The 27165-nt window shown below is 31.5% G+C and overlaps 1 protein-coding gene across 1 annotated transcript in view; it reads left to right on the top strand.

Annotated features, from left to right (window-relative positions):
* stas (Transmembrane protein stas) overlaps positions 1-27165 on the top strand; it is a 49722-nt gene that overhangs the window by 5614 nt on the left and 16943 nt on the right. The window contains exons 2-5 of the mRNA XM_085812227.1: positions 5099-5222; positions 15322-15450; positions 19753-19846; positions 22283-22387. Coding sequence (XP_085668353.1) covers positions 5099-5222; positions 15322-15450; positions 19753-19846; positions 22283-22387 — 452 coding nt within the window. The remainder of the gene's footprint in view (positions 1-5098; positions 5223-15321; positions 15451-19752; positions 19847-22282; positions 22388-27165) is intronic.

Raw genomic sequence — 27165 nt, 5'->3', positions numbered from 1 at the left:
ATGCAGTATTATTTGATAAATGAAACATCATTAAGCAGTATTAACTCGAATATAAAATTATAAAAATAAGAAAAATACCTAAAAGAGTATAAAAAATCAAATAAAAAAGTGTCTTGCGATAGGTTATTTGAGAGAGTCAGTGTTGGAGGTTGATGATGTAAAGAAAAATGCTGTTCTTTGTTAATGTCTGCCGTTCTTGATGAAGTCTGAGGTAATAAAAATCAGCACTTGCTGCCTGAATGGGATTTTGTTGCAGTGTAGATATGTACACTTGTTGAATCTTATATCTATGATGTTGGTCCTCCCTTGTTATGCTTTATGTAAAGGCATAACCTTCTGTTGAATAGTTAAAAACTCATCAATGTGTGCTTCTGAAATTGAACCAAGCCTCTTGGTTCGTAGTGTTCATGCATTTCAGTAATATCAACTTTATCCTTCACTAAAGAAATAGCACTTTATATCATTGTGATGACAATGATATAAAGTGCTATTTTTCGTGATACAAATCACTTTATATCATGAGCAATAGCTGATACCATTTTCTCATCTTCATATGTACAAATTATTTTGGTACTTTTCCGTTTCGCTGGCGCAAATCTCGCCAAGCAGACTTTATTGGCGACAACATACATTATACACACAAAAATATTAAAAAAATGTTAGTCCTAAGAATTCTTTTTTTGAAGGCATAAACATTTTAATATCGCTTAAAATTTTATAAAAAGCCATTAAATAAAGGCAATAAATTTATAAAAAGACATTAATTTAAGAATTTACTATGCTTTCATGGTTTAACATCCTGTTTCGCCGATTCATATCACGTAACCCCAAGCGAACTCATCTCACGTATACTACTCTACAAAAATATAATGCTCTCAGTAATTATCTACATTAATTTCAAGTTAAATCTTAATTTGGAACACAAGTTTAAATGCAAGAAATACTTCAATTCATACAAATAGCTTACTCAGAAATTATGTAAAACTGCAGTGCTTTACTTCGCTAATGCATTCTCATTAGAATTGATGAATTTAACCCTTGACTTTACCTTTTCTATATTTTCGGCTTCGGGTAAGCGCTGTGATTGCATCCTAATTGATTTAATTGCCGAAAATGACCTTAGACATAAAACTGAACTACCTGACTGAGGCGTAAAAGGTTACCAGCGAGAATATTCCGTTTGGCATCGGTTGTAGTATTATTGGCGACTTTATCGCTTGCGCCGGCAAAACGGAAAAGTACCATTATTTTCATTTATTTTATTTAGATTTATTACTAGTGCATTTGATTTTGTGTTTCATATCCATTTTTTAAGACTAGTAAGGGTAAATAAACAGCAAACACAAACAGTGATACAAAAGTGTCTAAATTAACTGTGTGAATATAATAGAAATGCAAGGAATATGGGTTGAGTAAAGAAGAAATTACTTATGAAGTCTTTGTTTCTAGTTGGTTATGTTTGAGTATTATCATTATGACCTTTGTGCATTTATGCAACTGAATTTACATAAATTCAGGAATTACTGTAATTGCATATTCCCTTCTACAGACTGGGTGAATTTTACCCAATGAAATTGTAATATTCATTTTAAAGCTTGTAATTTGCATCACATGCTTAATTTTTCAGAAAGCAATATGTGATGACATTTTTCTTTTACATTAGTAAGTTCTACAGTTTCGTGACTTGGTACCTTTTCATTTGAGTGGCTGTTTCGTTTGAATTTAATGTTGTTATGTGTCAAATTCTCTTGTGAAACTTCATTTGTAAATAATTGCTAGTAGTGATCATTGTTTAAAAATATTTTGCATGTCTCAAGTATTTTATGTTACAGCTTATCTAATTTTGGAAAATGCTATACAGTACAAAGTCTTTAATCTGGACGTCGATAATCTTGAATGATCTATAATCCGAACCTCAAAGCTACAAACTTTCTGTGCATGCGTAAACGCATAATACCTTTACGCATGTGCATAATACGTTTACGCATGCGTGTTTAATGTATAAAGGACGGTATAAGCTAGGCTAAAATTATCTATTTCAGTTAATGTTGCCGATTGCATTGTTCCTTAATCTTCTAATTTGATCCGGCTTATTATTTTTTGCAGACTGTTAGAGCAATTTTATAAAAATTAAGCTTGAACTTTCGATTATGTCAAAAAGAGTTTCCAATTCTGGAGCTGCCAAAGGATCTACAAAGCAAAAACATGTTTTGATGTACTGCTTCCGATAGTGAAGAAAGTGACAGAGAGGTTATTGAAAACGAAAAACATTTCGATTGACAAGTTAGTTGGTATTCTCGACACAGCAATTACAGGACTTGAACAGTGGAACTGAACAAGAAATTATGTCTGTTTATAGAATTAAAGCGAAAGTATTAGCACAAAAAAGGAAGCAACTTAAACAACTTACATTGAAAGAAATGTTTAATAAAGTAAACAAATAAATATTAAACTTTTTTTTTTTTTTTTGTAAATTTTGATACCCTTTAAATCATAATTGCTCTTTATTTCATAAATTACGGTTTCTTATTTTTAATTTTATAATTTCTGCATGCCATCTTACCAGATTTAAATTGATGATCTATAATCGGGAAAAACCCCTAATCCGGAATCACCGAAGTCCCGACGAGTCCGGATTAAAGACTTTGTACTATATAATGAAATTATTTATTAAACATTTATATTATAAATGGAAAAAATGTAAGCCAAATAATTTTGGTTAAAAAATTGTAAAAATTATAACTTGGTAATTTCTTTTGGAAATTCATTTTTAATTTTATGTGTCATTTTTAACTATGATATAGGTCAGCGTTTCCCAAAGTGTGGGTTGCAACCTGGCCCCGGGTCGCAAATAATTTCAGCTGGGTCGTGGCAAAAATTGTGAAAACACAAAAAATGTATAACATTTTGCTATAAATTTAATATTTTTTTTAACTTTTTCAAATACTGCAGGTGGCAACACTTTACCACCGTTTCCTACCGGGGCGTTTAAATTCAGATGCTCTGATTGGCGATTTTAATACGTCATTCAGTGCCTTCTCTGGTACATGTGCCGTAAACTCACGTGCATCAAAACAAGGTTATGTTTGAATTTTTGTTACTTATTTTATTTGACAATAGTTATTATTACCTATTTATTAATAAAAAAATGCTCTTTTTCCATTTAAGTATAGATTCCACAATTTCGAGTGGTTAATAAAAGTAGTTTATTTGTGCGACATATTTGCTACATTCAATGAATTGAATTTAAATTTGCAAGGCTTTGGTGTAAATATTTTCAAAGTATCGGAAAAAGTCGCTGCAATAATTTAAAAAATGACTCTGTGGAAACAACGACTTCCAAAAGGAAATTTTAAATCTTTTGAAACATTACATAAATTTATTGAAACCCATTCAAACTATGATGAAGAAGATTTACCTCTTGGAACACTATCATTTTCAATTCAAGAAAATCTTTTCGAAGCTAATAAATAGTTTTAAAGACTACTTTCCGGATATTCCTTCAAATAATATGTGGATTAAAGATCCTTTTTCTGTTGATATTGAAAAGGAAGAAATGTTTAACTTAGTGAACAAGAAGTTGATAATTTAATTGAAATTTCATGCGACACCGATCTTAAAAAGTGTTTGAAACTGTACCACTAATTAATTTTTGGTTGTGCTGTCAAAAGGAGTATCCAAGCGTAAGCGAAAAAGCAATACAATTTTTAATGCCTTTTGTCACCACTTATACAAGTGAAACTGTGTTCTCAGCCTTGGTGTACTTAAAAAATAAGTATCAAAACAGATTGGATGTCAAACTTAATTTGAGAATAAAATTAACATCAATAAGTCCTAATTTGAAATTAGGAAACATTCTGCGCATGCGTCAACGCATAATGCGTTGACACATGCCCAGAAAGTTTGTAGCTTTGATGTCCGGATTAAAGACTTTTGACTGTATATATCTAAAGTCGCGCTTTCGAGACATGAAAAATGGAAGCTAAATTTTGTCAATCGGACCAGTGGAATGGGAGTTATAGAACTGTCTCCCTTTCTTGTGTGCAAAGTGTACATATTGTTACAAATTTTGTATTTAGCTAGCTTAGTAGCATTATAATTAAAATTGTTGTATTTCCCTGTGTGACACAGAGAAAGCTATGCCGGAAAAGTAAAAATAAAGGAGCATGTGCATTTAGCATTGAGTATAAGTTTATCTAGGTAATTTGTATTGAAATTGAATAAATGTAATTGACCACCATGTTAACTTTAACCGTAATTACATCCTCTTTTTGCTGTTCAGAAATCTCGAGAAGCAGAAAATGCTAGACGGTTAAAAACTACTTAAAGCCAGAGAATAACATCTCAGTTCAAGTTAGTTGCTTAGTTATTATTGTTGTGAGTTGTTCCACTTGAACTGAGATAAATCGGATTAGCTTTCTCTTTAAATGTGCTGCGCATTGCATTCTGTTTAACGTTTTTAGTGGTTTGAAATATAACTACTGATTGAGGGATATTGTGAACACTTGTATGAATATATCTGAGGAAAATTCCAGAGTTCTGATATATTTCTTACGATCACAGTTTTATTAACCTACTAGCGGCTACGTGGCCAGCCTTCGTCTGGCTTTTAAATGCACGGGGAAAATCCCTGAAGATAACACCAAACGTTAAATTTAAAAACTGCGCAGAATTTTAGCAGAACATGTTATGTTTCTTTTGATAAAAATAAATTTTATTAACCTTTTATCGAACTTGTGCATTCAATCTCTAATGAAACCGTGCGCATGCAACGAGATGTATATGTAAGCATATATATATGCACACATACAACTCTGAATCTGGTTCCAATAACAGAAAAATATCCTGTAATGATTTCTCAGCTGATAAATATGTAAATTTTTTGTATATATATAGGCAAACTAAATTTTCTATTGCAGTTTTTGTAGGCAGTGCAAATCACCTAGTAAGTTATTATTTGATATCATAAATCACTTTGTAGTATCATGAAACTTATTTTATCATAACTGAAATATCAGTTTACTAAAAAAGCTAAATGATTGTTTTAGTGTGATTAAATGTACTCTTCTGTGATAATGTGTTTTGTTTTTGTTTTTAGATACTGGTAAAGTTGCAAAAGCTCCTCAAAGCACAAAGAAGGCAATATTTATTTTAGTCACAATATTCACTCTGTCTGTCGCTGGCTTATTTTATTTATACAAATGTTTCCCAGAGTTAGAGGAGTAAGTTTTAAGTTTCTGTCATATGGATTCATTTCATAATTCTCCCCTAATACTTTTTTAAAGCTTTGTATTAGGTATCATTAAGTGGATGCTATTACTGTAATTAAGTATAAATTAATTTCTTACAGTCTAGCTCAGGTTAGATACACTTCCAGTGCATAAATTTTATTTTGAAAACTCTATATCCAGTGATTATACAAGAAGTCCAGTGTCACTAGACATTTATATTAAAAAATACTACTATAACAAAAAATTAAATATTATTAAAAAAATTAAATTATTATATTAAAAAATATTACTATGACATCATTGTAAATGTCCATCCGGAAAAGTACTAACACAGATAGAAAAATCTAAGCATGGACTGTTTTTTACTTCCTTGTACGAAGTAAAAAGGAAGTACTGTAATCGCGAAAAGTTTCAGGCAGCATATTTCAACGAAAATATCCATTTTGACCGCTATCGAATGCAATTTAACGATGTTTTTGCGTGATATCTGTCCGTAAGGACAGACTAAAATACTCTTTTCCTTCAAAAAAATTATAAAACTGCTTTAAAATTAATTTTGAAGAGAATTTTTCGTGGCGTCCGTACGAACGTATGTACGTACGTATCTCACATAACTCAAAAACCAGTAGCCTCAGGACGTTGAAATTTTGTATATAGGACTGCTATAACATGTAGATGTGCACCTCGTATTTTAGTTGCAATCGGCCTCACCAAACGTATATAAATATATTTATATATATATCCATTCTGTTACCCGGCTCAGTGATCTTCGTTTCTTTACTCTTATATGTTTATAAATTGTACATTTTTTGCTTTAAAAATGATTGAATTATGTTGTTTTATCTTCCGGTTAAGGGTTTTATGCCTTTAGTAAATCTGTATGCAATGTTTGTAGAATTATCAACAATTTTAAAATTGTTTAAGTGCCGCTAAAACTAATTTGATGGCGGCCATTGCTCTTGTTTACATTTGAAACAGCTGACTAGCGGATTTGTTGCCAATCTAGAGAAACTTAGTTTCGCAACAACAAACATAACGCATTCATTTATTATTGCCAATTAAATCATGCTTAATTCTTTCTGGAATTTTTTCGAGGAAATAAGTGTTTAAGATTTACTTCGTAATTTTTAATATAGATATTTTGAGTTTTTATGTATTTTTGCCTTCTCGCGAAGTGAGAACTGAATTAATTGAAGGAGAAATACTCAATCGTCTGTGAAAAACTGTTTCTTTTTTCTTTTGTTTGCTTAATTTCTTTTATACATCATTCTAGCTTCATTATAGTATTTGAATAGAACATGTGGCAATGATTAGATAATTCTATTCTTTAAATGATATAAATTTTGTGCATTATGAGTTATAATATGAATGAAATATATAAGTTAACTGTTATATAATTATTGGATTATATAATAGTTAACTTAGTTTCTGTTATATAATTATTAATACTGTTAAGTGAATCTAGCGCCAGAGTGTCACTATGGTAAACATATACTAGAGTGAATTTTAAAGAATGCATTTATTCTGTTGTGATTTATGCACTGTTGGCGAAGTAGATTTAATTCAATCCAATAAGTTTAAATGAAATGCAAGAAAAAATGCATATTATTTAATATTCCGTACAAGGAAGTCATGTGGTGTACACATCAGATTTTTTTTTTAAATATAAGCTGCACTTTCTATTCTGATTTTTAAGATGTAAAATTAGAATGCAGCTTAAATTAAAAGAAAACGTTTTAACGTCTTATATATGCTGATTTTACACTCCCTCCATATATCTAAATAAATTATCAAAAAATATTTTTTTAAATGTTGCATTACAGGTGTGTAGCCAAGAGTTGTGTCCTGGATTTTGTAACCATCACTCAGTTATAAATAATAGCAGTTTTAAAAATTTCTGACACATAAAAATTAATTTTTTTTTAATCAAAAATAATTTTTATACCATGGCATAAATTGAAGAAAACATTTCAATTTTACCACAGTTTCAACTGATTATCGAGGATTTCATGTAAAGTCGTCTATAGAGTTTGATTTGCCATAGGAGCATAAATTAGTTTCACACTCCTAACAGACCTAAAGTAAATTATTGCTGTATATGAAATTAACTGTAGACACTTGATTGAATAACTGCAGACATTTGATTTTAATCACTTTAATAAGTGATTAAAACTTTTACACTTTAATTGATTAACTCCAAATACTTGATTTTAATCGAACTTGGAACTTGCACCTCTTGTGTTTACAGAAATCAACCATCGCTTGTAGCGATGCAACTAAAGTAATAGTCAAATTCAAATTTTGAAAATGCAACCTAGGAGTCAAAGACTATACAATAAAATTTAAATTGAAGTTTGCTCAAAACTCTTAACTGGCATCTCAAGTTTAAATGTCAGCAACAATAAGCAAAACCATAGAATTACAGATGTATCAGAGCTGGCAGAAACTACCTAACATGGCCATAAGGTAGGGGTCGACAACCTTTTGAGTCGGAAGAGTCAAAAATTACAGTTTACAAAATTTCAGAGTTTTTAAAGAGCCACCAAATTTTTTCTTGCCAACAATAAATAGTACTCGCATAAATAAAGTTGTTTAATAAAAAAAAATATATTTATTCATATATAAATAGTGTTTTTCACAACAAATTACATAATATATATAGAGCATTATTAGATAATTATTATTTAAGTAAAAAAGTAAAACAACTAAACATTTACTTACAACACTAACTTGTACTTCAATAACAAACAATTGAGCAAACAAATTGAATAAGACAGATGGCTTTGAATGGTTATTCAAGTAGAAAATTTAAACTTTACTAAACTATGTAACTTGTACTTAAAATTTAAAAAAAAAAAAAAAAAAAAAAAAAGATACCGTACATTTGAGCAAACAAATTCAGTGGGAGCATTGGGTTTGCATGGTTTTAGAAAGTTTTGATAATTTTGGCTCATAACTTGTTGTTTTAAGTTTCAAACACGACTCTAAATTTTTATTTGTTAGTTGGCTTCTTACTGTACTTTTTATTATATTCATGCAAGAGAACGCTTGCTCGCACAAATATGTCGATCCGAAGATAGTCAGCACTCCAAATGCCAACTTCTTCACCTCACTGTAGCAATCTGGATGACTATTCCATGCGTCGAATATAAATGCCTTAACTCGCAGCATTTCTTTTAAAGCTGTCCACTTTTGTTGTGTCACATACATTCATTTCCGGACCTCCAACTCTTCCAACTTGCATTTCAACTCTGTAAATTTTCCACTCCACAAAGCTTTACTTTTTAAACCGATCAGTTGCATTTTTGAGATCCAGTATCAATTCCAAATGGACTTCGTTACTATTTGTGTTGAGAGGATTTACTATGAATACTAGAGTGGTTTTTTGGTTTTGAATTGCTCAAATTTGTCAGCAAATTTGTCTTTAATTTTTTTTTATAACTGTGCTGAAGTAATTCGTGTCAACAGTGGCACTGGTTTTATCGCGATGTTGCTTTAGAAATTGAAAATGGAGTAATTTACCTCTCTGAATATCTTGTGCAAAAAGAATTAATTTTTCTTCAAAACAAACGAATTCTTCTTCCAAAATATAGGCTGGGTTTCCCTTTCCTTGCAGTTTTAGATTCAGCTCATTTAATTTCGATGTGACATCCACCATAAAGTAAAATTTTTGCAACCATTTGTTATTCCCTAATTCAGGGTGATTAATGCCTTTTTCATTTAGGAATGTATTTATTTCATTCAAGCACAAAGCAGAATGTTTCAACACCTTTCCTTTGGAAAGCCATCACACTTTATTGTGAAGAAGGAGGTCGAAATACTGAGTCTCCATTTCGTTTAAGAATTCTTTAAACTGATGATGGTACAGTACTTTTGACAAGATGCTGTTAACAATCTTGATTACCAGATTCATGACGTCAAATATTTCGGCCGGAAATATTTGGGCACAAAGCGCTTCTTGGTGTATTATGCAGTGAAACGTAAGAATTTCGTGGTTTATTTTGCTCTGAAGAATCGTTGTTACCCCTTTATTTTTTTTTTCTGTCATACTTCTGGCTCCATCATTTGCTACTGAAATGATTTTATTTAAATCGATCTTATTGCCTTCAAGGCATTTTTGCACGGCATTCGCTATATCTTCCCCTCTATTTTGTCCCGAGAGCAGTAGGAATCCTAGTTCTTCTTTTGGATCTTGGGAAGACCTGACAAAAAGGGCAACTTGCGCTGTATCTTTTATGTTGCAAGACTCATCTAATATTTGCATATGTAACTAAAGAACTGCAGCTTCACATCCAAAGAGCCGCAGGTTGCTGACCCCTGCCATAAGGTGCAGAAACATGCTCTGTCTTGCAATCCAAAAAACCTCAGCTTAAATATTACGTAAATGATTTGCATTCTGGTGAGAAAATTGAAATGAGAAGTTATGGTAAAGGCTGAAATTATAAATAACTGGTTAATTTCAATTAATAATAACTTTATAAGTTCAAATTTTGCCCTTAGCTTTTTATACTCAAAATTAATTTACAATAAAACCTTATAAGTTCAACAATTTTGTCCTTAGCTTTATATACTCAAAATTAATTTACAATAAAAGTATATTTCAGTTCATTGTTTAACTGTTAACAAGAAAATATGTATTTGAATATTCTGAGGTGCATAATATGAATGATTATTTCTGTTCTACATGATTTCTTATCTTAAAAGATAGATTTCTATTTAAAAAAAGGCTTGAAATCAAGGAAATTTGTATGCATACACCATTCAGAACAATTTATTCACAAATTTAAGTGGCTGGACCATGAATCATGTTGTAGAGGTTTTTTCGTTCTTAATTTTTTTCCCCTGTTTATTTTTACTGTGTTCACTGTGTGTGTGTTATATCAAAGTAGTATATTGTAAATTGCATTAACAAATAGCAAATTTAATGAAACACATAAACTTTAAATTATATCTTGGCATTAATTTTAAAGAATTTTTCTATGCATTAAAAAAAAAAAAAAAATATGAACAAGATCTCTCTTCTCTTTATCATCAGAAAGTAACCTTTTTTCTTTTTGGTAAGCTGAATAGTAAAGCCAAGTTCATCCATGAAGACTAATAAATAAAACTACAAATTAGCATTAATCTTGAAGAAATTATGTATGCAGACAAGACACAGGTCACTGTCCTTTAGGTTGACCACTAGTTGAATGTCTAAAACTACAGAACAGTGGTAACATAGTTCCAGTTCCATTCTTGGTTACTAGAGAGTCCGGGAATTTTTTAGGGTTTTCTAGATAAGTAATATATATGTGTATGGCTTTTCTTTTGACTATTAAGTGTATGTATTTAATTTGAGTCATGCATGAAGTTACATGGAAACTAAAGAGTTGCAGGTATTGTCCCAACTGGTGATTTACCAAATTTCATTAATTAGTTAATCAGTTGTATACTAGATGGCGCCACCTCTTTGTCAGACTATTGTTTGTTAAAACAATGTTAATGCTTATTATTTCTTTCATATACATTTTTCCTGAAGAGTTTTTTTTTAAATGCTGTCTCCAAATCTTTGTTATCAATTTACTCTCTAATAGAAATTTACTTTTTTCACATTCACATTACAAAGAGTTGAAGTAAGAAGCAAATGAAATAACTGTTATCTTAAGCAGCAACAGTGTTTAATTTATCTCTTCAGTTCATTCTCTCTGTTTTTTTTCAATACTCAAATTGCTTACAACAAATTGTTTGTAAATAGGTTTTGAAACAACTAAATAGTATAACAGTACAAAATCAGATGTATTTTGTCTTACCTTTTACCTGTTTCATATATGCAAAATTCTTGATATAATCTATATCCATAACATTTAGGGGCTCACTTTTAGTTATATTAATATCAAATAATTCACTGAAATATTTAAGCCAGCTAATCCAGTGAAAAAAGAAAAAAAAAAGAATATTTCACCCTTTTCTTCACACACTAAAAGTTTTCTTATACGCAGAACAAAACACAGCAAACAGAAGCATAGCTAAGGTTTTCAGCGTCTGGGGACAACTGAAGATTTTGCACCCCTTTCTGTGTGCCAATAATGGAAAACATTTCATTCTAAAATTTCATATCATCAATTTGGCACCCCCTGGATGCTGTACCCGGGGACAGCTGCCCCTCCTTGCCCCACCTTTCTTTTGCTACTGACAGCAAAAGAAGTAAATATTTTGCTAAACATAAAAAAATATTAATATTAAATAATAATAAATCTGATCATATAAATTTTAATAAAATGGCAGATGAAAAAAAAATGTGTTGAAACAACAATTTTAGTGGCGCCACCTATCGATCCGTAAAGTAACTACACAGTTAAATAAAGTATATCGTCTATTGGGAGAGCACAAAATTCTGTTACTAAATTAGAGATAGGGTTATCAGTTTAGTAGTTTAGAATACTTTTCTGTTAACTGTGTTAATCTGATTTTGGTTAAGATGGAAACAGAATATTTGCATTTTTTACTTGGTAATTAACTTATTGATTAAATCAAAAAAAAAAAAAAAAAAAAAATGCTGGATATCTATGTTTTTAATTAATATGATTACTTTAAGTATGCCAGAGACTGTAATTATAGAGAATTTCTAATACCATTTGCATCAGATTACATTTAATATTGCATAACATAGTGTAATTTGTATTTTTCAAACTTATGAAAATGAAACAGAATTTTTTTAAACATTTCTAATCATGTATTTCAAATTTTACTTTGATTTTTAATGCTTTTTACCAGATAATTTAATAAATGTTGGGTAACATGGTATCAGGAAGAAAAGTATTCATCCATGTGAATATTTTATCATGATTTTGAATTATTAAAGCATAACATAGTAGAAGCCAATTACAATGAACTGTTACTTCTCAGATTTGTATGCCTCACATTACAAGTTACACTTGCATCGCACATTATAAAATTATTTATTCAGTTTACTCAGTAATAAAAACTCAAGTTTTAGTTATAAAAATAAAAGATAAAATAAGTGTGATATAGGATTGATAATGTAAATTTAATTCTTCATTCCTTTGTTTGGAAAAAAAAAATAACCCAAACTCAACTTTGTGTTCCTCAGTAGCAATTTTTTTGGTCCATACTGCCAATTTTGTGGCAGGTTTCTACAAAGAAATATGAGGTTCTTATGTGCTGAGATTATTTACTTTTTTAAGTAAGGATTTAATTTATATATATATACTTAAAAGTTTTTAGCATAAAACATACATCACAAGACATTAAAATTTTTAATTTGTTTAATTAATTAAACGTTAAAGAAAAATTTTGATCTGAATAAGATTCGAATATAAATCAGGTATTCTATGATAAAAAATATTATCCTGTTTCAAAGAAATTCCATGTGAACAATTATGCCCCCCATTTTATTTGTAAACTTGTTCAGAGTTTAAATAAAAAAGTAAAAATAATAAAAGAACATTCTACCGAAGTAATAAAATATATACTTTTAACATTTTGTTGCATTTTGAAATTTTTTAATACACCGAGCAAAACCAAAATTCCTATAATAGAAAACATTTTCTCCCTACAAAATATTCATCTATAAACATTCATCCATGTGAATATTTTGTCATATCAGCTTGTTTGTCAATGGGATTTTTTTATGTGGATTAGTTGCTGATTACTTCATAGTCTCCCGTTAACATACTAGAATATAGTGCTAGAGAATGAAACATCGAGACAGTCACAATATTATTCCTGTACAGCCCACATTGTGGGCACAGTTGTAAGCTCTGAGCATTGATCTGATTTTTTACATTAAGGTGGAAACAAGTCTGCATAAGCATACTTAGCCCTTAGTTCTTTTTGGGATGGCTGGAAAACTGTGATGTTATTCGTTGTTCTTCTCATGTGAGCTGAGGTTTATGTTCTCATCATGCCTGAAAATCATCAGTATAAGGAATCAGCTTCTGCCCTTTAGGTTCCATGGCTTAAATGACATGTTTTGTACTGATGATTGTAGTTGGTTGTAAATAAGCTGATGTGGTGTCACCATGCACATATGATCTTGGAAGTAGAACCCAGGTCATTTAGCTGGAAATCTAGCATTGCACCACACAATTAATACATTCACTGCCATCTATGAGGATACTCATAGTTGATAAACTAAGTTTACTTGTCAGCTAAAAGCTAACTTGTTATCGATTGCCTTACATTAATTACTGACCGAGTATGAGTACTGCTGTAGAAATTGCAAACAATGGTTATATGTCAGATATTCAGGAAGTGATTAAATAATGCACTGGGCAAACTGAAATGTCTCATTTATTTCTCAAAACATAGTGTTACAAAATGTCCAGGCGTAGTAAGATATCTTTCCCGCAAGGTTTATGGTTGCCAGAAAATGGCAAGGGGAGGCAGGGTTGCCATATTTGGGCCGAAATCACCAATCTGACAACAAAACTGGCTATTTGCCATAAACGGAGGGAGAACTTTCTGGAGTGAATTCTTACTGGTTTAGCCCAGAATGGTATTGAACACAAGAAAAAAGCTGTATAAACCCTGCTGGTATGCGGAAAGTGAGTCAATGTCTCGTCTAGTGAGTGGTTCGCGAGTCCGTGTGGAGTCGATCAAGTTGATAGTCGGTCAGCGAGTGTCTCGTAGTCTAGTGCCGAGTTAGTCATCGAGTACATTGAGAGAGTCTCTTAGTGCATCGTCGAGTTTTATCTTAGAGTATTGAAGCTCCGGGAACGACTGAACAAAATCGAGAGCTGTACTCTAGTGTATCGTCGAATGCATCACGAGTTATAGCATGGAGAGTCTCGAGAGTTAGTAGAGTTCCGAGAATGACTGAGCAGAGTCGGGAGCTGTACTCTGGTGCTTTGCTGTGAGGCTGTCTCTGTTATAGCCTGGAGGCTGTGATGCTGATTGCTTCGGCCTGATTATAACTTCAATGACATATTGGAGCTGTCTTGAATAATACTGGCCAATAAATTGTGTTTCGATACTTCATCAAGTGTTTTTGTTATTCCAAATCTACGAACCCTTACATAGGTATGTGAAGAAATACGTCACAATAGATTCAAAAACTAAATGTTTAGAACTCAAATTCATTTTTTAAAGTGGTTGTTATTTATTTAGGAAATTTTATAAATGATTTGCTGTGTTCTTGCTCAGTGACATTTGTAGGACTAATGGAAAATAACACATCACACAAGCAAGAGTTTTGTATGAATGCACAGTATTGTTTTTCTAGTTCCACTTTATCTCATAGTTGGTACAAAGAGCAAAAATGTTCTTTTGTTTGCCAACTACGATATGCTCATGTGAATTTATTTACTGCTAAATATAATCTGTCATATCTATATTTAAATAATAAAACAACAGGAAATAAAACAGACACATAAATCATTTTGTCGTGTAAATGGATGCATTACTTCAACTCTGGCAGTTAGTCTTTTATTTTTAGTATGAACATTGGTTGGCCACTGATTACCTCAAACTATTTAATTAAAAGAAAAAGAAATTAAGGCAATATATTTTCATATCAAATTTGTGTAATTTTAAAATGTTATATTACTTATGCTTGGCATAGGGCTTAAGATATGAGAGATATCTGGCCACTAGAAGTTAAGGATGTTTTATGTGTCACGTTTTAGTGTTCTTTCAAAACTATTTTTAATAATTGGTGAAATTTTCTTTTAGAGTTTATGTATTGGTATTTTGCAATATATTTTAAGCTCTTTGCAGTTAATACATCTGTTCTTTTGAAATTCACTAGTTGTCAAATGAACTCGAAGGTGGTCTGAATAATTTGGCTAATATTCAAAGTTAAAAATTCTTAAGAACCTGAAATTATTTCACATGTAAATTGAAGAGATTTGTAGTTTTAAATGAACAATAAAATTTTCAACATAATAAATATTTTCAACAGGTATTCAAATTTACGGTAAATAATTTTCTTAATTTAAAGTATAATTGAGTATTGTAAGGACTAATTGTGAAAGCCAGATAAGAAAGCTATATTTACCTATATGCATTTAGTGAAACTTGAATCAATTATGTTATAAACTGGATGATATTAGATTCTGATGCAAGTTATTATTCTTTTTTTCCTTTTTAGAGATGAATTACAGTATATCAAGTTACCAACAGATATTGATGATGCCAAAAACTTGGGGAAAGTACTTGCACGTTACAAAGAACGTTATTATTATACTGTACTGTTTGCATTTTTCTTGACATACATTTTGTATCCTTTGCATAGTTTTAATGTAATTCTAATATTTATTTATTTTTTAAATTTAGATATCAGAAATTTCAGTGAGATAAGAAAATATTTCTTTATATCATTTTGTCATTAAAAAAATTTTAAATATTCTGATGCCTGAGCTAATATGTTAATAGAGTTTTTGCTTTGTAAAAATCTTGCATTATAGATAACAGTACTGAGAAATGATAAAAGATGGGATAATTTGAGTTGAGTTGAGAAACTGCTGAATGCGGTCAGCTGAAAGGAAATGGCCAGATATAAGATAATATTGATCAGTTGATACATAGTTTGTTATACATTGTTTAAGATTATTTGAAATTAATAACTCTAAATAACAATATTAAACAAAAAGTATTGATATAGTGAATGTATGATGCCTGAACTGATTTTAAATTGATATATTGAGTATGTGCAGAAATGCATGAAAAAAGACCCATGTCCTGCCATGAAATGGGTGACACAAAAGAATCATAATTGAAGAGTTTAAAAAATAATCACTTTATCAAATGACTTGATGTGTGAAAATTTAACTTAAATGCAAAGTAATTATTTCATGCATGCATTAAGAATTTTAGAGAGACATAAAACCAGGAAAAGTGGATGGTTTGAAAGAAAAAAAAATGTGTTAAAGTTGTTCAATGGGTCCTTCCAAAATTATTTTTTAAAAATTTTGTGTATAAATGTCAGTGCATAATAATCTTTTAAATCACCCTACAATTTTCAAGCTTTTTGCTTCCTCTGTAAAATATGATTTCTCTAAATCTTCAAAATAAGCAGTTGTTTCAGTGGAATAAGTAATAGCTTGTGAACAGGTAAGATTTGAAAAAGTGTGAGGGTAAGGAGCAGTTTCATTTTGTAATTTCAATAATTTCATTATCTTAGTAGAAAATTAATCAGCTTGGTCAAGATAGAAAATACTTTTTTCTTTTCCAAATGTGGCCTTTTTAATTTCACAGTTTAGACACTCCATGAGTAATCATCATGGTAGACGCTATGCTTTTCTGGAAAGTGAAAAAAAAAAAAATTTACTCTTTTTCCCAAGAAAAGTGGACATAACCTTTCCAACTGATGGAGTAGTTTTGCTGTTCTTCGTACAGGCTCATCTGCTTGAACCTACTTTTTTATTTTTACTGCTGTTTTATATCATGTTGATCCGTGTTTTGCCAACTGTAATATAAATTTCTTCCGAATCTTTTTCAAAAGTTTTATGCTGTTTTAAAGGCATCCGTTTGTTCTTGTTTTTGATCAGTTTTTAACAGATACACAGTGTATTTAAAAAGTTTCAGGACTGATCACACACAGACTATATAAGACAAAGAATGTACTTACATTTGATAGTAAGCTTCAACATAATCATCGCCCTATTTAGTGCATAGAGCAAGTGAATGGTTCCGTAAATTCCTTCTGGAATGCCTCCACAGCAACACTATTTCTGATGTCACAGCCACTTCTGTCTCTTCTGTGGGCTCAGACTGTTTTTATCTTCAGTTTCAACTTGACCAAAAGAAATAGCTGGGTGGGGGGGCAGATCTAGTGAATGCTGTGGGTGTTTGATGCGTACGACCACCTGTCTTCTCACCAAAATTTGCTGCACTAGAAGGGATTTGTGAAATGGAGTCGGAATCGGAGTCGAGTAGATTTTGGGGTAAAAGGAGTTGGAGTCACTAAAAGACACGTCGATTCCAACTTCAGTTTTGTTGAATAGTTTGAATTTGAAATGAAATTAAAGTGAATTGAAAAAACATTAATGCCAAACTTAGTTAATATTTTTATTTAAGGACTATATGCATTTATAAATAGTTGTTTTCTATTTTATTGACATATTAGTAAATAAATATAAGGGAGCAGGATGGATGTAATATTTGCCATTATTGATTAAACTGATTCATTTAGTTACTAATCTCATTGGTGAATTGAAGTAAGCAGCAAGAACTCCCAAAATTGAAGACATATTTAGGAAGCGAGCAGGAAAAGGAGCAATGCAGTGGAGAAGTACATATTTGATGATACAGTGGTTGTTAGGATTAAGAACTTTTTCAGAAGATGTAAATAACCCTAATATTTCACTAACAGAAAGACTGATCTTGCTCAAATGATCTTGCAGAATTGGAAACTCTTCTTTGTACATCGTATATAGCCACAAAAAAGCTGCAATCGGAAGAATTGACAGGAGGTGAGAATGGAAGAATGGGATATTTGTTCTTTCTGAATTGGTGGGTTTATTGCAAAGGAATCATTTCTTCAATGAAGAAAAGATTAGTTTGCTAGACAAATCACGCTGGGTTCAATATATATAGATCTGAAACGCCGAATTTTGTTGGATGACAAACAAATTAAAAAGGCGCCATCTATGAACTTTCATTAAGAATGAAATTATTCTCAGAACAACTGGAGTATTTAAATCAAGACAGTCAAACTGCAGATATTGCAACAGAGTATCTATCATCTTCTTCTACTGATGACTTAGATTTTGAGAAATATTTGGATAATATTGAAAAGGCTAAGGCAAAGCAAACGAAAATATAGAACCAAGAGCCTTTAGATATAAAAATGAAAAATACAAACAAGATTTATACGTGGCCTATGAAGAAATAAATAAATATGATTGCTCTTGCAAGACACCTCTTTTAGAACTTATAAAAATCTATCCTGAAAAGTTAAAGGAAGTAGCCATAGCAGTAACAGCTCTTCTTCCTACTCAAGTCAGTGTGGAAAGTTCTCAATTCAGAAGTTTATCAAATCGAATCTATGGTCCTCTAACAAAGAAGACCTTGCCGAAGTTTTACTGTTTCTTAGAAATTCCTAATGCCAGTTTTTCCATTTCATAATAAATATTAATTAATGTAAAAAAATTTGCTATGTATTAATTTTTATCTGTAGCGTCTACTACTTGTTTTATATTAAAAAAATAAGCTGTACCCATGTTTATATGTTTACATATATATGAAGGAGTCGAAGTTGGAGTCATTAAAATTTCAGGAGTCAGAGTTGGTCATTTTCCCTACCGACTCCACAGCCCTGCTTGCCAGAGGTATTAATTTCAACTGTCTAGCAAATCAACTCTCTTATGCAGCATTCATTTCAAAAATCAATCCAGAAAATTTTTGTAGTATGCCTCAGTCACAGTGGAACCTTGATGACACAATTCTTGATGACTCGTACTTTGACTGTCAAAAAAAGTGATCAGCATTGTTTTCATTTTTTATTTTGAAGTGTGAACTTTCATCAACCAATTCATTTTTGACTTGTCCACACAGCACTTTCGCATGTTGTCTCCAGATTGTACTCAAGATACCAGTTTCATCTCTAGTGCCAATGCTTTGAAAAAAAGTTAGATCCTGATTGATCTGCCATGACAATCAAATCTTTGTATCTCTTACCTTTGCATACAATCAAAATGATTTAAAAGTGTGAAAGGTAACGTTAAAATGCTTTATTTTTCATAAATAAATTGAAGTTATGCTTTTTTCTTTTCTTTTTTTAGTCCAAAGGGTCTCTGAGGGACTATAGTTTTCGTTTTGCAATTTTGCATCAAATCGCTCTGAATGTCAGTTTCACTTTACAAACTGTAGCCACCAAATATTATTTTCCTGTATTATATTTAAATAAATTAAATAATGAAGAATCTGCATAAACGTACATATGTTTCTCGCATTGTGATAAAACAGTGGTACCTAGAGCCATCCAATTTTGAATGACGTAATCCTACTGTGAGTATGGGCATCTGGAAGCCCAAATTTGGAATTTGTTTTATTATCGATTTCATATTTTGTAAAACTTTAGTGAATTTTTTATTAACAAACTCGAGGATTTCAAAGCGAGCAGTGGCAAGGTTTTACAGAAAAAACACTTTTATCTCCAGCCCGCAAGACTGTATATCGGAAATTCTAAAGATATGCTCAATTTAAAATTATTTTGCGATATTGCTCTTGAACTGAATTTTATAGTTGAAATGCGAAGAACGTGATATTCGATAAGTAAAGGTAGCACAAAAATGTAAAAAGAAAAAGTCCCTTTGGACATAATTTAAAATCTGAAACCTTTCAGATTACTTTTCTTCTTCTTCTTCTTTTCTCTTCTTTTTTTTTTTTTTTTTTTTTTTTTTTTTTTATGTGTTCTGTGTAAAGTAAGGAGAATATTTCTTCCTTTAAATGTAGTTTTCACTTCTAATTTATAGGTTTGTAATTTATTTAGCTTTGTGTATTTATTTCATGATGTTAAGGTAATAATTGTTAATGGATTACATTGCATGTCATATTTAAACCTTAACTTCAACTACAGTCTACAATCATTTGCCATTCCAGGCTCCATATTTTTAAGTATATTGTCTGGATTTTTGTTTCCCTTCCCTCTGTCTATATTTCTAGTATGTACAGTAAGTAAAACTTTTCTTCATTGGCATAGGTTTTTTTTCCCCCCTTAATTATCAAAAATATCTGAAATCTGTATAAATTTTTGAAACATTGAGAAATATCAACTGCAAGAAATTCTGTAAGTAAATAATACAAAAGTAACTTAAAAATTTTTATTTTAAAAACTGTTTACCTTCCTTAAAAATGTGTTATATGCTGGTTTTGAATAAATATCTGGTGATATAAGTCGTGTACTCAATTTGCGTTTTCTTCTATTCTAATTAATAATTTTATAGAGGTTGGAATATTAAATTAATGTTCTAGATGTTAGAAAAGTAATGTATATGAATTTAGATAGCTGATATTTTTCATTGTACTATTTTCTGTAATTTAGTAATTTTATTTATAAGGTATTTCTCCCGCCTTATTAGCATTCCTTCGTGGTGTAGCGTAAACATTTGGCACGTATTTGAGAGGCCTATGGTTTGAGTCCCGGCTAGGACATTTCCCATGTCTTTCTGCTTCAAAAATACCTTATATATTTTAACGAGAGAAAGAAAGAAGAATATAGCACATATGAGAAAAAATAGTACAATCTGTTCAAGATATCATTATAGATTTATGTTAAAACATCATTTTATGTTATTTAAAACATTGAGCAGGCGCTGAATTTGTGGTCCTTTCTGTTGAGCTGGCACAAGCAATCAAGCGGTGCAATGTTTCAGGGTGATTCACAACTTCATACACTGAGTCCAACCCGGGCCCTATGTTATCGCAGTCAGGCTCCTCTAACCACTATGTCATCTGAGCGGCTGATTACTTTAATATGTTTAAAAGTTCTAGGGAAATTTTCTGCACTTTTAGAGCAGTGCACCTGTAGATTTATTATGAAAGCACCAAAATATATCTGCGTTAATTTTTTTCTAGGGGAGGAGTACACAACAATTAATAAAAGAAAACTAATTCATACTAAAGGTGTTCTATGCAACAGCAGTTCGTCATGCAAATTCAGTGATCCATTTCACATAATATGCATTTTACAAGACTTTTATTAACTTTTTTCTGCCAGTTAGTACCAAATAAGGAAATAGTTTCCTTGTGTACAAATTATTTATATAAGACTTTGCATTAATACATAGTATATATTTAATTACTGGAGAGCTTTTTGGACTGCTTTTCCATAAACATTCCAAACGTACAGTCAACAGTCATAGAAGTGTTCCACTTGAAAACAGGTTTTGGAATCATTGCATAGTAAATCTTAAGCTTATCTTAAGCTGAAGAAGACAAGGCCTTTGATTTCATGAATTTCTTGTTATGAAAATACTGGTAATCAAATTTAACTTTTTGAAATCATTGGTAAATTTAATATTAATGGCCATACTCCCAGAGATTCATGGAATCGCAGTTAAGAATTGTGATTCCTTCAGGGCTTAATTTCTGGAATTAGAAGTGCCGGAATCCCATGGAAAACCACCAGAAAAGAGCAACAAGAATAAATAAATAAATAAAATTACTAATAAAATATTTAACCATTTAAAATTAAATAATTAATTATTAAAATAATTTAATGATTAAAGTAAATGAATAATATAAATTAAAATTTAATAAGCGATTTTTAATTTAGCCCAAAAGGGCATTTTGTGTTCTCAGAACCGCATTTTGCTTTGAATCACTTTAAATGTCCGAAGCACTTTTCACATTGATGCCACTAAATGTTATCAACATTTATTATATTTAACGAAACTAAATAATGAGGAATTTACATAAATGTATGTATGTTTCTCGTATTGTAAAAAAACAACGGTACTTAGAGTTATCAAATTTGGAAAAATATAGTTCTCCATTTGAATATGGCACTTGGAAGTCCGTATTTGAAATTTGCTTTATTTCATATTTTATAAAACATTAACGAATTTTTTATTAAAAAACTCAACAATTTCAAATGAGCAGTGTAGTTAATAAAATATTTTTATTCCTAGCGCACGAGATTGTCTATCAAAAATTCTAAAGATATATTGTTTTTAAATATTTTTAGCACAATGTGGCATTAGCCCAAATGCTCTCGACACATGTATGTGTCTGTAATTTAAAAACAGCCCATTTGGGCATAATATAAAATTGAAAACTTTTGGATTTTTTTTTTTATTAAGTAATATTTTCTACTAAAATCTACTTTCTACTAATCTACTAAAAGTAAAATTTTCGAGATTAAATTTTTACTGACATTTTTGCTCAGTTACATAAAAGAAGTGTTAGAGCCTTCTTAGTCAGGGCTCTGGTGCAATTTAAGCTCTGGAGTCTGTGGTCAAAACCAAGGAATAAAAAATTAACACTTTTCATTAATTTTTATCCTGAGTATTAGCTATCAGTATTCCAGTTATTTTATTTAAGTGCATGCAGTTTTGTTTCAAATCTCATGTTTTTTTAATATTTTGAAAATATTTTTTTCATTTTAGTGTTCTGCACTTGGAGCATCTTTTTGCTTCCTTCTTTCTTCACAATTGGGAAGGAAAATAGTGCAGCGCTTTTTTCCTGTACGAGCAGCAGAGTGGTCACGGCAAGTAAGTCCCCATACCTGAAAGTATTTTTATGTAACGAAATCTGATTACAAAGGAACTGAACTTCTTTTAAATAAGACCACATTGCTTGTAATTTATCTTTTGGTGAAATTATTAACCATTTGAGTCCTGGGGGTATTGAAAATATTCTGTCGAAGAATCCCAAACAGCGCAACCGCTCTTGCTCTAAATGAGTACGAAAAGACCTGAGCAGCACAATAGCGGTTATTTTATTTTATGTCGAGAAATACCAAGCGGCATGATAGCAGTTGTTTTATTTTATGTCGAGAAATACCAAGCGGCACAATAGTGGTTGTTTAATTTTATGTCGAGAAATACCAAGTGGCACGATAGCGCTTTGTTTATTTTACATTGATGAATCCCAGTCCTAACAATAGCGCTTCTTGTATTTGTTAGGTAACGCAATTCTCGTCTTCATTATTTTATAAAATGCATCTGTATTATTACATATGCGTACTGTAATTTTACATCGATGAATCCCATTCGGAGCTGTAGAGCTTCTTGTATATGTTAGGTAACTCGATTCTCGTCTTCGTTATTTTATAAAATTCATCTGTATGATTACATATGTGTACTGTAATTTTACATCGACAAATCCCAGTTGGAGCAATAGCACTTCTTGTATTTGTTAGGTAACGCGATTCTCGTCTTCATTATTTTATAAAATGCATCTGTATATGCATCTGTATCATTATTTTATAAAATGCATCTGTACATATGCGTACTGTAATTTTACATCGACGAATCCCAGTCAGTGCAACAGCGCTTCCTGTATTTGTTAGGTAACGCAATGCTTGTCTTTGTTATTTTATAAAATACATATGAGTACTGTAAATTTATAAATATTTCAAGTTTTGTTCGATAAAAATTTTATTTTTATTTTGTAATTAAGTATTGCATAATTATATTATTATTACGTATTGTAAAATGTACTATTTACATTAAAAGGAATTGTGTGGTGTATTTGCTTCAGTAAATCTGAGTGTGCGACTTTAACAATCGGTAACGCTCCATCAGTTAGTTGCCTACAATGTTTTGAAATGTACTGGGTTTTCTCGACATAAAATTTCAACAGCGCGATCAGTGCGTCTTGGGACTCAAATGATCAATGATCATTTAAAATTATATGTTTGAGAATGTTTTTACGAAATATAAAGACCAAGACATACAAGTCGCATGCAAATTTCTTATCTTATTGGTTAAACATTAGCATGTTACAGCTTCAGTCTCATGGTATAACTTTTAGTTACTGGCACTTATAGGATAAATTCTACAAATTAAAATGTGAGGAATCTTGAAAAATAGTATTTTGGCATCAAATTTGGGAGGGGGGAGGAAGGTTAAACTATAGTTCTAATTTTTTTTATGGTACTGCAAATTTGTTGATGCCATTTACAATGCTATAAAAGAACATTATATCTCAAGTTAAAATATCTACCAGCAATAGCAGTTTGAATACTGAATGAACTTTGGGTATCCAGAATGTATGAAATTTGATTCATGAAAACCATTATTCGTAAAATTGCTGAAAATTTCACCTTAAGTAAATTTTTGTGCCACCAGTTTGATTGGAAAAGTGTATATACATTTTATTGCTATAAAATTTATTCCACTTTTCTTGTCAAATGAATCATTCAAATGCTCTCTTTCTAACCGTTTTAACGAAATATTTAAATGAGTTTCTATACTTGAGATATTAGAATAAGAGTTTAGTAGCTGCAGTCAGGGCCGCTGCATGGGGGTAACAAAATTGTTCACCGAACAAGGGAGCCTGGGGCAGGGTGCACCAAAATTTATTCTTATCACAAGAAATAAAACAGAATGCTGGATTTTTCCTCTTAGATATGCGTACAATATCATGGGGATGTAACATTTTAAACTACTAAAACATCAAATAAAACGCAATCCAAAGCTCAGAGAAAGTTGATCCGATCTCACTGCAAATTCGTTACAGTCAACAAAATAGTTATGTAAACAACTGAACTGAGATATTTCTCTCCGGCATTTTAAAACTTTAAATCGTGCACCAGAAGGTTCTGGTAATTTCCGTTTTCTCAAGATTTCTGTAAAGCAAAAGATTAGAATTACGGTCACAGCTAACACAGTAGTCAATTACATTTATTCAGTTTAAATATACTCGTAAATTACCAGATATCTGTTTATTAAATGCGTGTGCTCCAGTATTTTTACTTTTTCGGCGTAGCTTCTCTTAAAACTCGTCACGCGCTGCATTACACGTGGAAATAAAACGATTTTAATTACAATTCTTCTAAAAATTGCTAACTAAATACAAAATCCGGAAAATGCTCCAGATCTAGGTGTCATATATTATTGTGTTGTCTTATTCATCTGTATTATAGCTCTTATATATTGCTGAGGTATTTACTTACTTCTGCAAGCTTCATGACCTTATCAGGTTCAGTGTTTCTTCTAACCTTCTTCGGAAACATACAATGACCTGACTAGAACAGAGAGCTTACTAAAGCTATGTTCACTAATTGTAGTAAGTAGACAAGATACAGACGAAGGGTATACAAAACCCTTTATTTTTTCTTTATGTACAATGACTTCCGTACTTTGGAATACAATGACCCTCCACTCGGAGTCTAACTTAAAAGATATCAAAATAAAACTAAACTCTAATTTAACTTTAGAATAAGATTGGCCTTATAATAACAGGAAGCGTATGTAGCACAGAGACTGTGAACACTACAATACGTTTAATTTATCAAGAGGATTAAAACCTCTGGCCTGGAAGGCAAGGTAGCAACTGCGTAACTTCTAAGGTAAGCGGCCTGCTTCGAACTCACGGCTTCCTCTCTTCTGCTTGGCAAAAAGGCCACACTTAAATACTTGGCGTTCGCCAGACAACTTTGCATAAACTCCTTCACGCTTATAATTCTGGCCGGAAGTAGAAAATAAGAAGTGATAGTAAAGATTTAAAATAAAATAAACGTTAGTAAAACTTAAGATCCTTACATACTTCCCGCCAGAGTTAATTAGTTTGAAACTGAGGTCTAAAACGACCTTGTTGAAAACTTTTAGCTCTAGAAACTAACGCGAGGCCAACCTTTTACAATCATAACTTAGCTAGAAACTAGAAAATTTAAAAGAAAGAAATTTGTTACAATAGCAGCTCCCGGAATATACAACAATCTTTTTTCTTTTTCATCTGTACTGCATCTAAACAGGAGCTTTATTCAATTCTGGTTCCTTCCAGAGATCTGGAAGGAAAACCAGTTTAATGAAATGTTACAGAATGACATTGCAAATAACATATAGAATATACTTTTCTTAACATTCTTATTTCATTCATGACTATTTTAATTATCTCTCCCCGTGCTCTCTGACATGTGTTGTAAAAACACCAAACACGAATGTGTTTCTGTCTATGTGTTCAACACTTCCTCCTACAATCAAAACACTAACGTGTTAAAATTCAACATACGAGACCTCTTAACACACCCTAATTTCAACTCTAGACCCTGAGGTACTATTCTGAAAGTGGCTAACTCTAAAGTGTAGCGTCAGAGAGCCTAACTACATCATTCAACCTTTAACACATATTCACCATGATTTAATCTTTACAGTCACACGAATAACAAATTTTTTAACATTACTTTCACTTTTACCATATCACGGTATTTCTAAACATTCAAAATAACAGTTCACATGTATACAAGAACATATCAAGATGCCGTTAATTTTACATATTTGAAAACATACATTAGTAGTACATTGTTAACTTCTATTCTTTTCAAAGCAAGTGCCAATTCTTTCTACATTGAAATAATACTACATTTCAAAAAGTCTTTCAGACTAAAACTTCTTTCTTGTTAGAATGTTTTAAATAAAATTTATACAATAACTTTTTACAATATTTAAGTCTTTATACAACGCTATTATACATCAACTTTAGTTTTACGCGCGAGTAATTGAAAAACATAATAAGAAAATCGGTCACAACTCATTTCTCGCCCTTTTGGCGATAAAGGTAGACCTCGCATGAGGTAAAACTTCTTGAAATCTGCCACTTGCAGTAAGAATGAAAGATTAACTTAAGTTTGTAAAGTAACATAAAATTTTACTTATCTTTGTAATATTCAGACATCCTTTTCTGGGCCCAGTCTTTAAAGGTGCTGCAGACCGTAGCTTGGTTGATCCTCCTTCTTGTACGGGCTCGCCCTTCAGTGCTTTCCTCTGGAAGCTTCCGTTTTTCACCACTACGGCCACCCTTGAACATCTTCCTTCTGTCCTCTGCTTGTGGTCTTGGCCGTTTGAAGGCAGCTGGTCTTGGTGGAACCGGGAAACTTCTGTCGTGATCCTGCTTGGACCTCGTTGTTGGCCGTTCAAATTTTTCTTGTACTTTTTCCTCCGCCGCTGATGGCCCTTCCGCAGTTCGGCGACTTTTGCTGCGGAGAGTTCTGTCGGATGAGTCAATCTTCCGTTTCACAGCCGGGTTATAGTTGCCGTCCTTTCTCCCGGTCTTTTCCACATACGTCGTCCTTCTCCCTTCTTCATTCTGGGGGTGTTCGTGAACTCTGTTTTCTGGATGGTGGAACGGCTTCTTTTTCTTTGTACCTTCAATTTTTCCGCGGGGCAATTTTCTTTTCACTTGCTTCTGTCTCTCATTGGCTTGCCCTTGTACTTGTCGTTTTCCCACCTCTGGAACTTGTACCTGCGGTGTCTGCCGTACCGGATCCTGCAAAAGATCTGAAAAGATTTGCATTTTATTACGATCGAAGTAGGGCTTGATTTGA

This window comes from Stegodyphus dumicola, chromosome 2 (assembly GCF_044657685.1).
Source record: "Stegodyphus dumicola isolate Sdum_Otavi_A_Nest chromosome 2, ASM4465768v1".
Classification (NCBI taxonomy): Eukaryota; Metazoa; Arthropoda; class Arachnida; order Araneae; family Eresidae; genus Stegodyphus; species Stegodyphus dumicola.
Note: the sequence above shows the minus strand (reverse complement) of the source record. Positions and strands in the feature narration are given on the sequence as shown.